General features: G+C 40.4%; 2 protein-coding genes across 2 annotated transcripts; one reads left to right on the forward strand and one right to left on the reverse strand.

The window, feature by feature from the left end:
* The first annotated feature begins 6,990 nt into the window (after positions 1-6,990).
* On the forward strand, positions 6,991-8,954 carry LOC121766537. The gene is made up of 2 exons (XM_042162795.1): positions 6,991-7,567; positions 8,162-8,954. Exons 1-2 carry the CDS (start codon positions 7,044-7,046, stop codon positions 8,571-8,573), a joined length of 936 nt encoding a protein of 311 aa, XP_042018729.1. The 5' UTR covers positions 6,991-7,043; the 3' UTR covers positions 8,574-8,954.
* Positions 8,955-18,267: 9,313 nt separating this feature from the next.
* On the reverse strand, positions 18,268-20,218 carry LOC121767864 (homeobox-leucine zipper protein HAT5-like). Its single transcript, XM_042164194.1, has 3 exons — positions 19,842-20,218; positions 19,363-19,745; positions 18,268-18,638 (listed from the first exon to the last, which is right to left on the reverse strand). Exons 1-3 carry the CDS (start codon positions 19,942-19,944, stop codon positions 18,378-18,380), a joined length of 747 nt encoding a protein of 248 aa, XP_042020128.1. The 5' UTR covers positions 19,945-20,218; the 3' UTR covers positions 18,268-18,377.
* Positions 20,219-20,730: the final 512 nt, after the last annotated feature.

The raw sequence follows: 20,730 nt of genomic DNA on the forward strand, positions 1-20,730 counted from the left end.
TTAGCCCGCACCTGATTAACCCGCAACCCGTTAGGGCCAGACCCGAAAACCCGATGGGCTGGCCCGAAAACCCGATAAAATTTATATTATTCTATTTGTTTGACTCTAATTCGACACTTCATTGATTATTTTATAATACAGATTACTGAAAAAATAACTTTCCATTTTATATATTAAATATATAAATTATATATTAAGTTTTTATTAATATAATAATAGATAAATGAATTAGAAACTTCAAATTCACTAAAAAAATATATTTAAATTTCTAAACATGCTTTAAAATTTCTTGATGTTTATGTTTTATGTTGCATAAATCTCAAATATTAGTATTTGATCATGTTAATATTTGAGTTTATGCATATATCTCAAATTTATTATAATTAAATATTTTACATTTTATAAATATAACTAATTTTTACCAGTATTTATTGGATTGATCGCATGTTAATTTTATCGGTAGCAACCTGATTAACCCGATGGGCTAGCCCGAAACCCGAGCTTTTAGGGTTAGGGCTGAACTTTCATAACCCGAAAAAATAACAACCCGATTAGCCCGCACCCGATTGACCCGCAACCCGAATAGGGTTGGCCCGAAACCCGGTGGGCTGGCCCGATTGACATCCCTAATCTCCAGTAAGACTGGACGTCAAATAGCCCTCACATAGCCTTCACACTACCACATCATAAGCACTACAATTCTCCTACCACATCAGCTTGCCAAATCAACTGGACATCAAATAGCCCTCACATAGCCTTCACACTACCTATCCACATCACTAATAACAATTATATAATTTAATTTACAATCGTATCAACATACGGAATTTAATTTACGAGACAAATACGGGAAATTCGAATAATACTATTAAAATTTAAAAAGTACATTAATTTTAAAAAAAGTACAATAATTTAAAAAAAGTACAAAAATTAAAAAGTACAATTAAAAAAGTACAATATTTCTATATGGAAACATAAAACATTCAAAGATGTCTCTATAAAAGAGAGACAACCTAGAATGATTTTTGTCCCACATCGAATGTGAAACATAAAACATTCAAGGATGTTTCTATAAAAGATAGACTACCTAGAGTGGTTTTTGTCCCACATCGAATGTGGAACATAAAACATTCAAGGATGTCTCTATAAAAGAGACACAACCTAGAATGGTTTCATAATTCGCAAGCCCATTAAATATATATGGGCTATTACGAATTTCTTGTATAAATTTATTTGTAAAAATTGTTTTTAAATATTAAAAACAATTTTCATAAATAAATAGTATTTTTTTAAAAAAAATTTAAATTCGAATTTTTAAAACTTGAATTAAAAAAAAATTAAAAATTTGACGCCGGTTTGACGCCGATCCGGGGCCTACAATGGCGCCGTGAGGATCGGCGTCAGAACCGGCGTCATCGCGCGAATCGGCATGGCCACGCCGATTTTGACGCCGATTTCGCCGACGCCGGTCACAATGGTTCGGCGTCAGAACCGGCGTCGGCGAAAAATCGGCGTCGCGGTTTTGACGCCGGCATTGGAGATGCTCTTAATAGTCGGATTTTTGCATCATGCCATCAATATTATTATATTTTAAATTTTAATACTAATGACTAAAAGTTAACTAAGTGGGAGTAGTACTGTAGTAGTATGAAAACTCATCGTTATATTTTAATAATAACAATGTAATTGCTAACCTATGCTTCCCTGCGAGAATGACAAAACTCACTCGATTAATTCAATACATAACGACAATCTTGCACAACATAATTAGAGAGGAGATAATTCGATTTTCATAAAATTACACCACTTCACAAGTAATTTTTTCAAAAAATAATGATGTAGGGTAGGTAGAGATATACATCGACACATTATTCATGGCACAACATAATTAGAGAGGAGATAATTCGATTTTCATAAAATTACACCATTTCACAAGTAATTTTTTCAAAAAATAATGATGTAGGGTAGGTAGAGATATACATCGACACATTATTGATCATAGTATGTGTTTATTATGAGCATCTCATGTAATAGTATAACATACGTATTTACTTTTTAAGATATACTAAGAGCATCCTGTTAAAGACCTAAATCCTTAACGTCGATTTCCACACAAAATCAAGAAACGAGATGTCGTTGTTGTCGAGCGCCCAACGTTGGGTCGTGACTTGGACGGCAAAAAGGGGCAGTTGAGCGCGAGATCAGCCTCGTCGGCAACCTTAGGAGATGTTTCTTGTTTGCTACTCAATTGAGCCAAAAGAATGATAATTTCATATATTGATTGAATGAATAAAAAAGATAACAGTCTATCCTATTTATAATGCTACTGACTTAATGAACAAGAAAACAAAGATATAGAAAAAGATATGCTAAATCCCTATAATATCTAAACTAAATAATAATAATAGAGGTTCGTATCAACTCCCCCCGGTTAAAATCCACCTTGTCCTCAAGGTGGGAACCACGAAGCAAAAAGGAGAGATGAAAGCAGAAGCTTCGGCAATGCAACTCCTCCTGGATCAAACACACAACGAACAGATGAACGTCTCCCTTCTTCACTTCCATAAAAAATCAACAAAGGAGACCCAACTTTGTCGGAAAAATTCTTTGCCAAATCGAAAAGCTTGTCCACGCCTCCCAGAATGCCCAAGCATGGCATGTCATTACTCGGAGGGATCAACCTTGCATCTTTGTCGAGCGATGTTGATCGATGATTCATACTTGGAACATCACCGATATTCAAATCCATATAGACACAAGCAATTACGAGCAAATCGGTGTAAGCACCATCTCCTTTCTTGCCCCAACAATTTCCAACAACATTTTTGGATGACACTTGAACAACATTGAGTGAGGTGATTATCTTCTCCACTTCACCAATAGAACCATACTCCTCTTTATTTTCTAGCAATGTCTCCTCCTTTTCACCAATCTTCTCATCATATATCCCAACGAGCACTTGCGGTGACTCATTGTCGTTCTTGACAATCCCTTTGTTCTTGACGAACTCTCCAGGGGACTCGTTGTTTGGAACATCAAGAGGAGCGCCATCATTGTGAACATCGGTAACGTCATTGGGAACATCATCACCGAATACTATCGTGGGAGTATTATCAATTTTCTCTTCGGCTAAATTCTCATCTTGAATGTTCTCCTCAAACTCCTCCCCATCATCCACATAACATAGAATGTGTTGTTTACACACATGTCCCCTCACCCATTTCTCGGGACAGTGCCAGCAGAGACCCAACCTGGACCGTTCTGACTTCTCCGCTTGGGAGACCCGTATTAGCGGCAGGCGTGGCTGCTCTGGAGTTTGACTGGTCACACACGCGGGCTGACTGTACAGGTCCCGCGTTGGCTTTTCAGTGGAGTAGCGGGGCTGGTGGGAGGCGGGCTGGACTCGCGCTCTCACCTCCTCCCGAGGGCGAGGTCGGTCCCAGCACGTCTCCGAGCGTCGGGGCCGGTCAACGGTCGGGTAGCCGCGGTCCTGCTGTTGAGCCGGTGGGTCCCCCAACGTTGGACGGTGCCGCTGCGTTGCGGTTGGCGGGTAGCGATCAAACCCTAATTGGGTCTGATGATCTCCGCGATCAGATAGGTGCCCACCCCTCTCGACGTAGCCACCGTGGTGTCGGGGCCAGGCGTCTTGCGCGCGGTCGCGGTACCTGATGTGCTGGTATCTCGGCCGTGGGCGACGATCAGGTGGATCCAAGTGGTGTGAGACGTAGGGTGATTCTGGATCAGGCCACGAGGGCGGACGGATTACTTTCACCCGGCTGCTCGGAGGGTCCCAACTGGTTACACGGCGAGGTTGGGCCGGCTGGTAGGGACGGAATAACTGTGTGGCCTGAGGGAAGTCGTATTGACGACGGCGATAGCCGGCGTAGTCGTATGACATGTTGACGGACTGAGGCGTGGCTGTGGTGGATGATGATCGTCTGACTTCGACGCGGCACGCGAGAATCCTTCCCGTCGGCGTTGCAGAAGTAGTGTTGTCCTGCGGATAGAGCTCGGCAGGAAGACGGGACTCGACAACCAAAGCAGTTGCTGTGCGCGGAATGTTTTCCGTCTGGCAGCGGTGTAGCTTCGGTTCGAGATGGTGGGAGGGTCAGCTCTCAATGAAAGCACCAGTTGTTAAGGACCTAAATCCTTAACGTCGATTTCCACACAAAATCAAGAAATGAGATGTCGCGTTGTCGAGCGCCCAACGTTGGGTCGTGACTTGGACGACAAAAAGGGGCGGTTGAGCGCGAGATCAGCCTCGTCGGCAACCTTAGGAGATGTTTCTTGTTTGCTACTCAATTGAGCCAAAAGAATGATAATTTCATATATTGATTGAATGAATAAAAAAGATAACAGTCTATCCTATTTATAATGCTACTGACTTAATGAACAAGAAAACAAAGATATAGAAAAAGATATGCTAAATCCCTATAATATCTAAACTAAATAATAATAATAGAGGTTCGTAGCACATCCACAATTGGACGGATGTCCCGACGGACATCCCGACCGACTTCCCAAAAACACCTCATGTCACGTCATAAGGACCTCCCACTGCACTACCACGTCATAATGGCATCTCACTGTACAATGGCAGACATCCCGACGGACATCCACAGTAATAAAAAATCACAAATTCACCGAATTAAACAATTTACGGAATTAAACAATCTTGACACGAATACGGAGAAAATACAACCACTTTATTTTAAAAAATACATACATAATTATTTTTAAAAAATAAATACATAGTTAAAAAAACAACCCCAAGCTTCGATAAATGCGGCCCCATCTCACTCCTTGTCATCCTTGTCACTAGTCCCGGCGCCACTCCCGGGCAGGGGTGGCATCCCCAAATCGGCCCTCAGAGAGTCGATGGCATCCTTCAACATCATCTTGTATAAGGGATCAGTCTTAGCATGCCACTTGTCCATGATGTCTATCAGGCTCTGCGTTTGCTGCATGCGGGTGAGATGGTTGAGCTCGGGAGTGACCTGGGAAGAAGCTTCTGATTGGACCTTGTGAGACCCGCTGGCGCTTCTCCTAGCCATCCGCATCGCGGTCTTTTGCCCAACCGGGCGACGACGGCGGGAAGACGATTGAGGGGTCGGGAACTCTGCCTATGCGTCAGGGAGTTCGTGGGAACCAGCACTGCTGCTGTACTCGCCGGAGGCGTTGATTTTCGTCTGCTTCGGCCAGCCAGCTTCAACACCCGCACTAAACTTGGCGGAAGTCTGCACCACAAGATAGACCTCTCAATATTTGAATTCCCCGAAACCCAATTCACTGTCAGGGTAATGCTGGTGAGACAGAAGCTTCACATCATCGGCCGACATGCCGCTGGTTTCCGTGTGGAGGTTGTTTTGGTAGATGCCGGAAAATCGGCTGAGGTGCCTCCTCAGCCGCTGCCACTGTTTCCGGCATTGCTCTCCATCGTGAGGCTTCCCACCTGGCGGTTTGAATTGGAGGTAGCTTTGGCTAATGCGCCACCACATTCTGTCGATATGCTGGTTAACCCCGACGTAGGGATCCTCGACTACACCGACCCAGGCCTTCGCCAGCGTAACGCACTCCCCTATGCTCCAGATGGTCCTCTTTCTCCTGCCGGCTTCCTCCGCCCCCCCATCGGCCCCCGCCCCACTCTCGTTCCCCACACGCGAGGATGAGGTAGTGCCCTTGCCCTTCCCTCTCTCTTGCTTCCGCGTCCTCCCTGCCGCCAGTGGCATCTCACTGGGAGACTCCCTGGCCGGAGATAGCCCCAACTCCTCAAAAGAGAAAATCTCAATGCCGGTGAACTGAATCTCCAGAGGAGTACTCTGGGGAGAATCACTAGACAATAAATCCATGTAGGGGCGATAGACACTGTACCCAGGTGATTGGGGGACCCCCTGCCTGCTTCCCCCCGCAGCGGCAGGCATGCCTTGCATCATCCCGAGCATCATCATCCCGTGCATTTGGGGCATCATCCTGTCATCGCGGCACTCACCCCGGGCATTTGGGGCATCATCCCACCCATCCCTGCACACCAAGGGGGGTACATATTGTAGTACCCTGGCATCAACCCCGCCATTTGGGGTTGGGGCATCATCGGCGCCATTCCGGGCATCATCCCCGGACATCGGTGCACTTCCGCCGGCGTTTCCCCCAACTCTAACGGGAAACGTCGGCGTTTGTGACTCGCTCGTGACGGGGGAATCACTATCGTAGTGCTCCATTTATCTTCAAAAGAAATAAAAGTAGAGAGAGAGAAACTCGTTAAAACAAGTGGTGCGAATGAAATGAAGTTCAACGAGCCGTATATATAGAGTTTTTTTTAAATAAAAAAAATTAAAAATCGGGACGTCCGTCGTGGCACCGCAATGGCGGACGTCACGACGGACGTCGTCGGAGAGCCGCGGATCTGCGGTGTCTGCAAGCGACGTCTGCGTCTGCCTCCCGCACTCCTAATGGCGGACGTCTCGCGCGGACATTCAGCACGCCGGTCCGACGTCCGCCATTGCTGATGCTCTATGTATTTTACAATTTTGAATACTATGTAATTATATTCTTTACACCATTTTTAACTTTCCTCTATTCGGGTAAAAAATGCTCCATAAATACTCCTATTTAATTTTGTCATATATTTTGATAATGTGATGCTTTCTTAATTCTATATGTTCACATATTTCTTTATAAATTCACACGAACCATATAGAACTTGAGTTTCCCTAGCTCTATGGCATTGGTTTTTCGTCTACTCGGCTAGCCTATCGCAATAGCGGACTAGCCGAGCGCTTATTTGCACGGCCAGGGTACTGTGGATGCTCTAAATTACATGGGTCTAAATTACATGGGTTAATTAATTACCTCCAACTATATAATCCGATCTGACTGGTAAAAGATTGGTGTGACTAAATACTCACGATCTTTCAGTATTTCCCTAAATAAACTCCCAAAAATTAAAAAAAGAAAATAGTTTATATTAGTATTATCTAAAATCATGGAAATCAAATGCCGCTGCACTTTCACACTACCTCTCTATTTTTGCAGAACCCTCATCAATGGCTGCCGTTCTATCATTCTCTTCCAAAACCATTTCTACTTTACCTCAATCCAACTCCAATCCCAAATTTCCCTCTCAAAATGCCCATTTCTCTCCATCCCGAAACCCTCAAATTCTCCCCAAATTAAACTTCTCCCACCTGGGCCGTCGCAAAATCTCCTTAACCCGAGCAAAATCCAAAGAATTTATCCAGAAAATTGCCAAGGACGAACCTCTACTAACCTCCGACGTGAAGCCAGTGAAATTCCTATTCTGGGTGTTGCTGTGGGCGTCTGTCTCCGTTGGGCTCTACGCATTTTCCGGCGAAGCCAAAGCCGTCGTTGCAGCTGTCGCTTCCGATTCAATTAGGGCTTCGGGCTTCGGCGTTAGGGTTGTTAACTCATTGCGGGCTTCGGGATGGCCCGATGAGGCTGTTGTTATTGCCTTGGCCACGCTTCCATTGATCGAGCTGCGCGGCGCGATCCCTGTTGGTTATTGGCTGCAGATGAAGCCTGTGATACTCACTGTCTTGTCTGTTCTTGGGTTAGTCTCAATTTTCTGCAGATGTTTTTAGGGGTTTTAAAGTTCAATTTTTGATTAGTTAAGTATGGAATTGGCAATGTGAATATTTTGCTTGTCTTAGAGTTTTGTTTGAGGCTATTGGTTGTCAGAGAATAGAATTTTTAGGGTTTAGAATTTTGGTGAATTGGGATTTTGTGAATTGTAAGAATGTGTAATAATGAGAGATTTTTCCTTGTTCTTGAATTGGGAGAGCGAGTACTTTGATTGCAAATGTGAAATGTGAGAAATGATATTTTCTACAATTCTTTCAAAAGGAAAATTCGAGTATGTTTTAGCTTTTCTGTAAATTAAATTTGTGCCTTCTCTTTAGCTAAAAGTGCATCTCATTTACTGAATCTTGAAAAAAGACCTCATGTAAATTTGTAGGTGAATATTAGTATCATAGTCATTATCTACTTTCTTGGTTTGGGATCTGCTCTCAAGAATGATTTAAGATGTGATTCAGTTAAATATACACAGCAAATCTAGCTTTATTCGGTGTAGATGATGGATGTTGTTTTTGTCACTAAACACAAATCAGGATTCATCAACAACACAACCTTATACTTGCTGCAGGAACATGGTCCCCGTGCCCTTTATCGTGCTATATCTGAAAGCATTCGCGACTTTTCTAGCTGGAAAGAAAGAATCACCGGCTTCCCAATTCCTCGACATGCTATTCAAGAGGGCCAAGGAGAAGGCCGGGCCAGTAGAGGAGTTTCAGTGGCTCGGGCTGATGCTGTTCGTTGCAGTGCCCTTTCCTGGCACGGGGACAGGGGCCATCATTGCCTCTGTATTGGACATGCCCTTCTGGCCTGCTGTCACGGCCAATTTTGTCGGAGTTGTGCTAGCCGGACTTCTGGTGAACTTGTTGGTGAACCTTGGGCTCAAATACGCCATTGCGACCGGTATTGTTCTATTCATCGTCTCCACATTCATGTGGAGCTTCCTTCGAGGATTGAAGAAGTCTTTCTCTGCATCAAACTGATGTTAGCAGCATAGCACATTCTTAGCTTGGATCAAAAGCAGAATCCTTGAGACCTTGACTGTTTAGGTTTAGATGAGAGAAATCCGAGGGTATGTTAAAGTAGTAAACATTTAAAGTGAGGCTTATTGCGCAATTGCAAAATATGTGTCCATTAGCTTTGGGTTTATTGGACCTTTTACATGGTAACATAATATTGAATGTGCCTCAATCTAGGCCTCACCCACGAGCCCATCGGGCCATAATGGCACTGTCGTGAATATTTGTTTTTTATATGCTTCTTTAATTTTGTAGAAATTCGCATTTACATAACATTATATTGTATAAATAAGGATTAGATTCATATAACATTTCATTTAAAGTAATAATTTTAAACATTTTACACTTTGACGTTTCCTTATAAATTATTTTCATTTTCGTGGTTCCTATTCGAATCAACGGGATCATGGTGCAATTATGCAACCGCTAAAGTGTACTTACTTTATATTGTACTCTAAATATAGTTTATTTTTCTATTTTGGTGTCCATGAAAAAAATCTTATTTTTAAAAATTAAAAGTTTCTCTTGTATTTTTCTCCGCTCTCTTATGCTTTACTCACATTTTCTCCTTCTTTTATACTTTACTAATTTTTCATTAAAACATGTGTCGTCCTCATATAGGACTATTTTTCATGGAAAGGAGTACTAAATTCATTAACTATGCTATGTGTGTCAAGTTCAAGATTTCGTAGTTTTTACCCACAATCAAATTTTTATTATATCTCCACTCCTATCACTAAGAGCATCCACATCCGTGCTCTTGCCAACGAGCACGGATGTGGGCCCGGACCCACTTTTACTCTCCGCTCTTAGGCAAGAGCACAACACCCACATCCGTGCTCTTCCGCAAGGACAAGCTCAAGGGTCCCACCATTCTATTATTCAATTTAAATAAAAACATTTCCACAAATTTAAAATGCATTAAAAATATCCGAAATACTATTACAAATTACAAAAAATTAAAAATTACATAATTAAAATCCTAAGAATTAAAAAGTACATAATTAAAATCCTAAAAATTAAAAATTACATAATTAAAATCCTAAAAATTAAAAATTACATAATTAAATTCATAAAATAAAAAAACCCACTACTCGTGGTCGAATTTCACCCAAATGTGTTTGATTAGGTCTTCTTGTAGCTCAATGTGGGCTCGGGTATCGCGCATTGTGTTCCTCGTTTCGATCCTCTCGCCCACCGTCGTATGCACACCTCGGCGTGGGGGATACCTCGCGGTTGAGCTTCCGGCTTAATCCTCGTCGTAAAAGCTAGCCGCCATTGGACCTTCGTCAGCTATAATCATGTTGTGCAAGATAATACACGTGTGCATGATGTCGGCGATATTTTTCACGTACCACAGCCGAGAGGGGCTTTCACAATGTTGAATCGGGCTTGAAGGACCCCAAAAGCTCTTTCGACGTCTTTCCGAGCGGACTCTTGACGCTGCGCAAAAAGAACTCGTCTCGGGTCTTGCAGGTTGCTGAGGGTCTTCACGAAAGTCGATCACCTTGGGTAGATACCATCGGCGAGATAGTAACCCATGTGGTATGCATTTCCGTTGACGGTGAAGTCGATCGCCGGTGCTACACCATTCAAAACATCATTGAACAATGGTGAAGAATAGAGAACGTTCAAGTCGTTGTTAGATCCGGCAATACCAAAATATGCATGTCAAATTCATAGGCGATAATCGACGACTGCTTCAAGGATAAGTGTTGGGCCGCCGCCTTTGTGGCGGCTTAAGTGTTGCCCCCTCCAAGCAGTCGGGCAATTCTCTCACCTCCAATGCATGCAGTCAATGCTGCCAAGCATACCGGGAAAACCATGGACTGTTTCGTGAGGACGAAGCAACCGTCGGTGGTGGGTGCCCGAAGGAATTCCTCACCGAAAGCTGAACGAACGTCGTCGCAAAATTTTTTAAGACAAAGGTTAGCCGTTTGCCCAGTAGCAAGATGTCGGATGACACACATACACTTCTGCAACGCCGAGAGACTTTCCCGACCGGTTGCGTCTGTACTTATTTGAAAGTATTCAACACGGGCAGACAATGTGTTGACAATACGCATAAACAAGCGTTTTGACATGCGAAACGGCGCCGAAAGTAATCTTCCGGAAACCGCGGCTGGTCGGAAAAATAGTCGGCAACGAGACTTTTGTTGGCTCTCTCCCGGTCACGGTGGATGTAGCGGCGAGTTGATATAGTTGGTCGAGGAGGAGGGGCGGGAGTATTCGCGGCGACATAGGCTTCATATGCGGCACGATTTTGTTCATAATATTCTTGTTCTTCGCGCTCCGCTTCCGCAATGAGATGGGTGAAATCCATTTGAGAGGGTTTGAGTGAGAGAGGAAGATGTAGATAAGTTGTATGAAAAAATATGAATGAGAGATGAATGAGAGATGATTTGATGTGAATAATGGATAATGAATATGTGTATTTATAGATAATTTTAGGAATAAAAAAAATAAAAAAATACCAGAAAACAGAAAAAAAAACGGCCATATTTTTGGGAATCTGAAAATATATTTTTTTAAATTTTTGGTATTATTTTTTATTTTAAAAAAATAAATTTCCAACGGAAATGCCGTTGGCCAATCAGGAGCTGTCACGTCAGCTGCTCGATGGCACGGACGTGCTCTTAGCTCAGAGTAGCGCCGCGCCAGCGGCAAGAGCGCAGCGACGAGCAGGCGGTGAAATAGACGTGTTTCTTATAATACTCCTAATATTTTTTAAAATCTGTGCTCACATCAAATGTAACTCCTATTGTGAAACGTATGAAGTAATATTTAAAATAAAATTATTTATGAATTATTGAGACTTTCACAAGGGGCGAATTAGGGTTAGACGAAAATGTCATGGCCGCCTCCCGATTTTGCAGAAAATATTTTTTCGAAGAAGAATACATCAAAAAAAATGTTTTAGAATATTTGTTTTTCTCGATACATAGATTATTTGTTTTTTAAACTTACACTGTGAATACTCTACATTAATAAAGTAAAAATAAAACTCTTACCCGTTCGTTCAATTCAGACTATAAAGTATTTCACCCCACTAAATTTATCCCCAAACATGCATGTTTCTTATAATACTTTGGGATACGACATGAATACATCTCAAAATCGCAGATTAAATCCAGAAAAAGGAAAAAAAACTATCTAACACAACTTTATTATCTCGCCAAAATTGTATACTACCTCTCACCCAATTATAAGGCCATCCACAATAGCAATAGCCCAGCAATAGCCCAGCCATAGCCTAGCCACTGCCACATCATCAGCACTAAAAATCCTCCTGCCACATCATCAAAACAAACAAATAGCCCAGCAATAGCCCAGCCATAGCCTAGCCACATAATATCCACGTCACTATTAACAAATATATACAAAATGAAATAATTAACAATCACACAATATACGAAATTTAATTTACGAGACATATACGGGAAAGATTAATAATACTATTAAAATTTTAAAAAGTACAATAATTTTAAAAAAAATACAATAATTAAACAAAAATTACAATAATTTTTAAAAATGTACAATAATTCACTCCTCGTCGCCGTCGTCGTCTCCTCCGTCGCTATCGCCACCATCGCCTCCGCCTCCGTCGACGCCGCCTCTACTCCCGTCGGCTTCCCTCCGTGCCGCCTCCAAATCCTTCTGCATGCTCAGGAGCAATGTTTGAAGCAAACTCTTCTCCACGGGGTCCACCGCCGCCCGCCATTCGGCCACCGTCTTGACCATCTGAGCGCGCGTTTGTTGACGCGCGAAGAATTTGAGATCCGCTGTGGATTGGCCAAGGGGGGATGCCGACTGGACCTCCTGTGAACCCCCGGCGACCCCCCTCGCCTCCCGTTGAGCCCGCCTGTGCCCAACCGGGCGAGTACGGCGAGCAAACGAACGAGGGGTCGGGACCTCCTGGGCAGTCTCAGGGAGGTCGTGGGAACCACCGCTACTGCCGCTGAAATCACCGGAATAGTTCAACCGTTGCTTCTTCGGCCAGCCAGAGTCGACACCTACTCGGAACTTCTCGGAGTCGTTCAGCACAAGATAGCAGTTTCAGTAGGTGAAGTCCTTGTACACCCCCTTCAAGGGGAAGGCTTTCTCCGCTATCCTCCTGTTGTCGTCCTCCGTTCGCCCACTGCTCATCATGCGGAGGGCGTTGGTGTACAAGCCCGAAAATCGGGAAACCGCAACCCTGATTCGGTCCCACCCCTTCGGCAATCCTCCCCATTGCGTGGCCTCCCCTCCGGGCAAAACCTCTGGTAGGCTGCTGCTATCTTGCCCCACAAGTTGACGATCCTCTGGTTGTTCGAAACGAGAGGATCGTGACAAACACTCACCCACGCCTTGGACAACGCGACGTTCTCCGCGTCCGTCCACCTCCTCCGTACCGAATTGTCGTCCTCACCCGGCTGCGAGGACTCGCCGACCCTTTTCCCCTTGCCTTTCTTCTTTGGGGCGCCCCGACCCCGCCCTGCGCCCCCCGTTTGAACGGGAGCATCCGGAACACCGGAAAGATCTAACCCCAAGTCATCGAAGGAGAAAGTGTCAAACTGGGCCGGAGGCGCAGCCTCCGTTGGCGTCGATGTGTGCGACGAACCAGTCGAAAAATCAAAACTGGGGCGATAGACGTCCCCCGGCGTCCCCTGTGTCGCGGGCGTCCCCAGCGTCGCCGGTACCCCCCCCCGGGCATCATCTGCATCCCGGGTGTCCACCCCGGCATCTGGACACTGGGTGCCACCCCGACATCGCCAGAAACGCCTCCGGCGGACTCCCCCCCGCTGGTATCCCGGGCATCATCTGCTGCCACGGGTACATGTTGTAGTATGGGGGCATCTGACTCCATCCACCTCCCACGGGGATCGGGGGAGTTTGAGATCCGCTACTCCCTGAAGTAGGCTCGTTGTTGAGATCCATTTACCGTTGTTGATCTTGTACAAAAATTTAGATAGAGAGAGTACTCGTTAATACAAGTGGTGCGAATGAAAATGACAGGAAAGTCGCGTATATATAGTGTTTCGGAAACAAAAAAAATTTAAAATTCGCGCTATGCGGTGCACTAGGCGATCCGGACGCTGCAGTAGCGCCTAGCGGATCGCCTAGCTCACTGCCTACCTCCGCGGAACCGCCGAGCGCTAGGCGGTTTTTTTTCGCGAAATCCGCTAGGCGGCTGCAATAGATCGCCTAGCATACCGCCTAGCGCCGGCGCTCGGCTAGGCGGTGCGCTAGGCGCTATTGTGGATGCTCTAAGGTATATGATGAATAGGGCCCGGCCGACTCGAGTTTAATGGGGCCCGTAATGTAGAGTTAGTGAAATTAACTTACATCACCTTCCACTTATTTAATGCCTTCCTTCTCTGGAATAAAAACGCGCGACAACGACGTGTTCGCTCGCGTAGGCCCGGTCCACACCTTCACCGTAGGATGCGTGCCACGTCTCAGGCCCTGTCACGATCAGCCCACTGTTGGCGGGTCCATTAGTCCGTGGCGTAGGCATCTATCTGCTGCTCCATCGTAGCATGGTTTTGACATACGATTTGATGGGAAGGGACACGTGTGTGGCTAGTGTTCCTCATGGATGGGTCCCACTTCCTTCAGATTAGATATTCAATTTAATTGAGTGGCTCTGCTAATTTCAGGTGGGGATCTTTGTTTATACTGTCCGCAACACCTCCCTTAGCCGTCTCTTATCTCATTCCGGAGAGATGAGACGGATAAGAGACTGCATTGCAGCCTTCCGTCTCCATCCCATCTCGGAGAGACGCCCGTCCCGGAGGGACAGCTCACGATACGTCTCGCCACACGCGTTGGCAACGTGGCGAGCTCCGGTTCGTCCGTGACGCTTATTCGCCGGCCCACGAGTGGGCGTCGTTTTTATCTGAAAAATATTTTTTTTGTTTTTTTCAAAATTCAGGAAAAATTCAAAAATAAAAAAAAAAACTCCCAAAAATATACTAGCTGTCTATAGGAGTTTTTTTTGCAAATTTTTAGTTTTTTTATTATTTTTTTAAGCCTCCAATCACTTCTATAAATATCAAATCATTCCCACAAATTAATCCACTATAAAAAATATGTTTTTTTATTTAAATTATGTATTTAAATTTTTTTAGGATTTTATTAATGAGGTTTTTAATTTTTTTAGAATTTTAAGTTGTAATTTTTTTTAATGAAGTGTGTTTTTATTAATTGAATTCGTTGGAAATAAAAATAAAAAATGAAATTGAATGAATAGTTAATGGATGAGATGGTTAAGAGACGGATAAGAGAGGGAGGGTTGCAGGTGCTGTCTCTTAGTTAAGAAATGGAGTAAAAAGTACAGTGGGGCCCATGAATAGTTAAGAGATGGATAATAGACAATGTTGCGGATGACCTTAGCATTGTAATCACTAATCAGAGATTTGGAGGATGTTGCTATTGGATAATTTAAATATTCGTATGATCGAGCATTTATTTTATTAAATTTTTTCTTCTTATTCTGAGATGTTTGTTTTTTGTCTGGAATAGAATTGGGATTCTTTTGTTTGAATGTCAATTGAGTTGGTTCAACAGGTTTTGGATAAATCTAATTTAAATAACTGGTTCATTGGATGTAAGCTAATCAGATAGAAATTATATCGAGCTAGAGATTTTCGATACTAAAACTAAATACTCGTATTTCAAGTTAGTCCGATGAATTAATTGAATTGCTAATGATAAAATTACCATATAATCATTTCAGTGCATAATGATGAAGTTTAGAGTATATATTAAACCCGGAAATACATAAATTTTATATGATACTATGTTACATTTAATAAATCTTGAGTTGTTAAATTGTTTAAATATAGAAATATAGTATTATGGAACATGACATTGAACACCTAATTCATTATTTTTTAAACTAAAATAAAAATTAATATATTTCAAAGTATGTTTTAGAATTTAAAATATTTCTTATAATGAATAAAAAATTTCAATTTATTTATTGTTCATTATATTATGTAAATAAAAATCTTACTTAAATACTCTAAAATGGAATATTAATTTTTATAATTACATACTCCTTATAATAAAAATTGACATTAAAATGTTAAATCAGTTGTTAAGCAAGATGAAATGATATATATCGTGCACCAAGGTCTTACAAGTTAGGCTAATTCATCGGATTTTGGATCAACCCTACTTTGTTTCAAACCAATAGGACTGTAATTTTATTGCGCCAAATGTTTTTAACTCTAACCGTCATATTTAGCAGGGCATCCGGACCCGTCCACGGGTTTCGGACTACATTGACATTCATATTTATATACATTAAATGTATACAATTTTATTTTCTATTTAAGATATATTCCCCCGTCACATAAAATATGAGCATTGTAGTGAAGGTAGTGTTAGTGAATAGTGAGAGATCCACATTATTATTAGAGGGAACATCATTTTTTGTCCACGAACTTTGCCAAAGTATCATTTTAGGTCCGTGAACTTTGAAAATATCATTTTTTATCCGTGAACTTTGAGTTAGTATCATTTGAGGTACTTTTTACTATTTTCAAGTTTTTTTGGACGAAAATACCCTCAATACCTTAAAGTGTATATATTTTTAATAAATTTATCATATACTCATATTTTTTTATAACTATCTTTACAATATATTTTTGACAAATTTTCTAAATATAATTTGACCTTAATATCACTTAATTTTGTGAAATGCAAGTAAAATTGTTTCTTCAATTTTTTATATTAAATTTTTTTAAAAATTGAATAAAGAACTTTCTTTAATAATAAAAAATTGAATAAAGATCTTTTTATAAATATCTTTATAATATATTTTTGACAAATTTTCTAAATATAATTTGACCTTCAATATTATCATTTAATTTTGTGACATGCAAGAAAAGATCTTTATTCAATTTTTTATTATAAAGAAAAGTTCTTTATTCAGTTAAAAAAAATTAATATAAAAAATTGAAGAAGCAATTTTACTTGCATGTCACAAAATTAAGTGATAATATTTAAGGTCAAATTATATTTAGAAAATTTGTCAAAAATATATTGTAAAGATATTTATAAAAAATTATGAGTATATGATAAATTTATTAAAAATATATACACTTTAAGGTATTGAGGGTATTTTCGTCCAAAAAAACTTGAAAATAGTAAAAAGTACCTCAAATGATACTAACTCAAAGTTCACGGACCTAAAATGATATTTTCAAAGTTCACGGACCTAAAATGATACTTTGGCAAAGTTCGTGGACCAAAATGATGTTCCCTCTTATTATTAATGTTTAAGTAGACTATAGTAGTATAAGTTGTAAATAAATTGATACATATGAGTAATGAGTTGGAGAAACTTTCCACAAATACTTATATTTTTATGGATCAGATAAAAAAATACTCATATTTTTATAGGACGGATGAAGTATATTGTAATAAATTGGAGGAAAAGTCCATTGTGCATGAATTTCACATCTATTCCTTAAGTACAGTAAAAAAATCCTTTGTACATTAATTTCACATCCATCCCTTGTAATTCCCAGTATACCAAGTTAGTTGATTTTTCTAAACATTCCAAATTAATTACTAATTTTTTTGAAAAAAACAAATTGTTATTTTCTCTTTTATATGCACAAGTATATAATTTAACATTATATGATTCTTTGTGTAATACAATATGCACAAGTACATAGTTTACGCACATGTATCATAACACACATTTCCTTTGTCCCATTTTAATTTGTCTCAACAACTCAATTAGAAGTATATATAGGGGTACAAGTTTAGAGTGACATTCTTAGGGTCAAGTTTAAGCCTTTTTTTAAACATTCTAATCTTAGCTATTTCAACTTTGAAAAACACTAGGATCCAATTTAGCATTTGATGAAAGATTAAGATTTGAGTCTCATCTTTTTAAATGGATTAGCATTTAACTCTTCAAAAAAAACATTACAAATTTTCAACCACCAAAGTCGAAATCAAACATTTAACGAATAAATTAATAGCAACGTCTGTCACGCACTTCTGCCACGCTTGCACAAAGTCTCACCAAATATCATAAAGTTATTCCATATAACAACATTTTAATAGTTGAAAAATCCCCACATAAACATAGGAGTTTACGCCAATCAGCGCCTCACACATTCACTAACTTAATATATAATCATTAATTAAAACTTAATGGTAGCAATAGTTATACGCTGGTGTAAACAATATTGTATTGTCCCAACTTTGAATTTATCGAAATAAACTTTAAGTAAAATATTGATATATTTATCATTTTCCCAGTGTGAACAACATCATATCAGCATCAATATAGTCTCAGAACACAGAAGTCATTGCTCTGAAGTGAAAGTTATGTGTACATTAATATTTTGACTTTTTTGTCCTAATTTATTGCGATCCCCAATTGTGAATTTCAATATTAATGTGGCAATTCTTTTCCATTCTAGAATTATGACATGAAAGCACCACATTGTGTTTCAATTTCATAGAATTCTTTTTCCGAATTTGGAAAAATATTTATTCTAAACTAAGTACATTATTTTTGTTACTCTCTGTATTATTTTTATGCATTAATAAGGGTTCCGAGGTTTTTTTTTCAGAGAAACCAAAATCATAACTTCACAGTCAAATTCCATCACAATCATCAAGAATACTAAAACAAGAAATTATACCACAATTTAAGAAGAAACATAAAATTAAAACCTTCCATTATTTCATCTTTGCCCTTATCAACACACATACACATAAAACTGGAGCAAGAACAAATACACATTCATGAACCCCAAATCAACATTGCCAAAACCACGTTCCTTGATTTTGGACAGGAAATCCAAGGTTGCAAGAATTAGGCTGCAAATGATCGTCATAGTATTCACTCTCAAGCTTAGGCAAACACAATATTTGCACAAGACTCTCATCCTCTTGCTCCAAAGCCGACGCTTGATCCGCCTCGAACACATGGGACGAGTTGCTCAAAGCATCCTCCTGCTTGCAGGGCGTACTTCCGTCATTTCCCTTCTCCACCAGCTTTGCGCTTAATAGACAAATCTGCAAATAGCATTTTCGTAAGAGAGCATGTACAATGTATCAGGATTGAGATCCTCGCTGTGCAATTTTGCAAAATAGTCCCTACTCTTCCTAATACAGCCAAGTTTGTTCATACGCAATAATTTTTTCTATTTTATTTATTTGTATATATATATATATATATATATTTGTATTAGGAAAAGCCTATGCAAAATTGCATGACAAAGGATCCCCACCTGATGTATCAGCCCGTCAACATACCAAATCATTGTTCGCCTGCTTTGCATTCCTAATGTAGACGGACAAAGATGAGGGCAGATTTAGAAAAAAAACTCTTGTGAGAGTTCAATTTTTAAAATTTTGCGCTTTAAGTTTTGAACACACTTAATTACTACTATCTGACTTGGAACGGAAATTAGTAGGAGTATTACACAAAATATCGTAAAAATTGATCTGTCAACATTTCTGCATAATTTTGTTCGGTGGGGCCTACGCGTCTAGAAGCTTTTATAGTTAACCTAAACTACCACAATAATTTAATATAATTGTAAAGAATTTTTAGGAAAAAAAAAATTTGTTTAGAGGGAGCTTAAGCCCCCCTTAGTTCCACAAATGACTACGATGAAGATTTGAAGTTTTATTCTTACTATTATAGTATTATTATTGTTATTATTTTTATTATTAGGTCGTATACTACGTATAAAAATGTAATTTTGCTCGCTTATTATAAAAATTCTGCATATACCTCGTTTCTAAGCTTCTCATTATCTGAGGAAAGGGAATCGTAATCGGACTTGAGCTTATCGTAGGATGATTTCAATGAACCGTATTCTCGCTCGAGAACTTTGGTCTTGGACCTGGCTCGCCGGTTTTGGAACCAGATTGCGACTTGCCTCGGCTGCAAACCGATTTTTTTGGCCAGCTCTATTTTCCGGTCCGGTTCGAGCTTATTCTCCACGGCGAAGCTCTTCTCTAGGAACTGAACCTGCTCCGCCGTCAGCCGCCGCTTCTTCTCCGGCGGCTGGTGGAGGCAGCTCTCGAACTCGTCGCCGCAGTTCTCCGCTCCGCAATCGGACTGCCTTGATCGGATGCTTCTCTCTCCTCGCGCCTGCTCGAAGTTCACCATACCTGAGACATTCAAAATCGATTGAAATTAGACGTATGGAAACCTAGAACAGCAATTGCAATCAAATCCCTCACGAATTTCAGTGTGATTTTTGTTACCGTGAAATTTAGGGGAAGAATTCGCGATCCAGTGAGAATCGGAGGGGATTTTCTCATCATTCAAGAGAGAATCTTCGAAATCTGTGGAGCTTTTCATTTTCATGTTTCCTTTTTTGCTGGAAAACAAATGTGAATTTTAGGGGAGAAGATGAAGATGCATTTAAAGGCGTAAGAAATTTAAAGCCTGTGGCGGAAGAAAGTGGTGTGGAGCATAATGCTGATATAGGAGTTGTGTGAGAGAAAGAGAGGGCTCAAGAACATCGCTCAGAAGAAGAGAGAGAATCGGATGAGAGAGAAAACCATGCGCCGCGATTTGTGAGTGGGATGAAGAAGAAGACGAGGAGCAAAATGGTGAAACAAAAATTGGGGATTAGTTGTTTTTTTTTATAGTACTATTAATAAGCTGCTGTTTCTTGTTGCTCTGGAACTTGTTTTTGTTACCAAAATGCCCTTCACTGTTTACGATATTGACCTATCGCCCTCTCACTACGGCGATATTTGATTAAATTGTGGTAGTTTGATTAATGTGGATATTAATTGAAATTATTTCAACTATTTGCAATATGTTAGGTTTGAATTCATATTTATTTGTATTTGGAAAAATAGTTTGAAGATTTCTGATATAGGTCATAATTAGTAAATGTATCAATGCATCTGAGATTGTAAATCTATTCTACTCCATGTCTATATATTGTTTGTTTGCATTAGATTGATTATTGAGCATATTATTTAAAAGCCTTTGTCATCTATTCGTTTGAAATAGGAAGATTTTATCTATTAACATCCTATAAATTTTAATAATTTTGAAATAGCCCATGATTTAGACATCATTGTTTATAAATTGTTAGCAAATTATTAATGAATCATTGGATTTGAGAGGGATTTAGAT

The sequence above is a fragment of the Salvia splendens genome, chromosome 15 (assembly GCF_004379255.2).
Source record: "Salvia splendens isolate huo1 chromosome 15, SspV2, whole genome shotgun sequence".
NCBI classification, from domain to species: domain Eukaryota; kingdom Viridiplantae; phylum Streptophyta; class Magnoliopsida; order Lamiales; family Lamiaceae; genus Salvia; species Salvia splendens.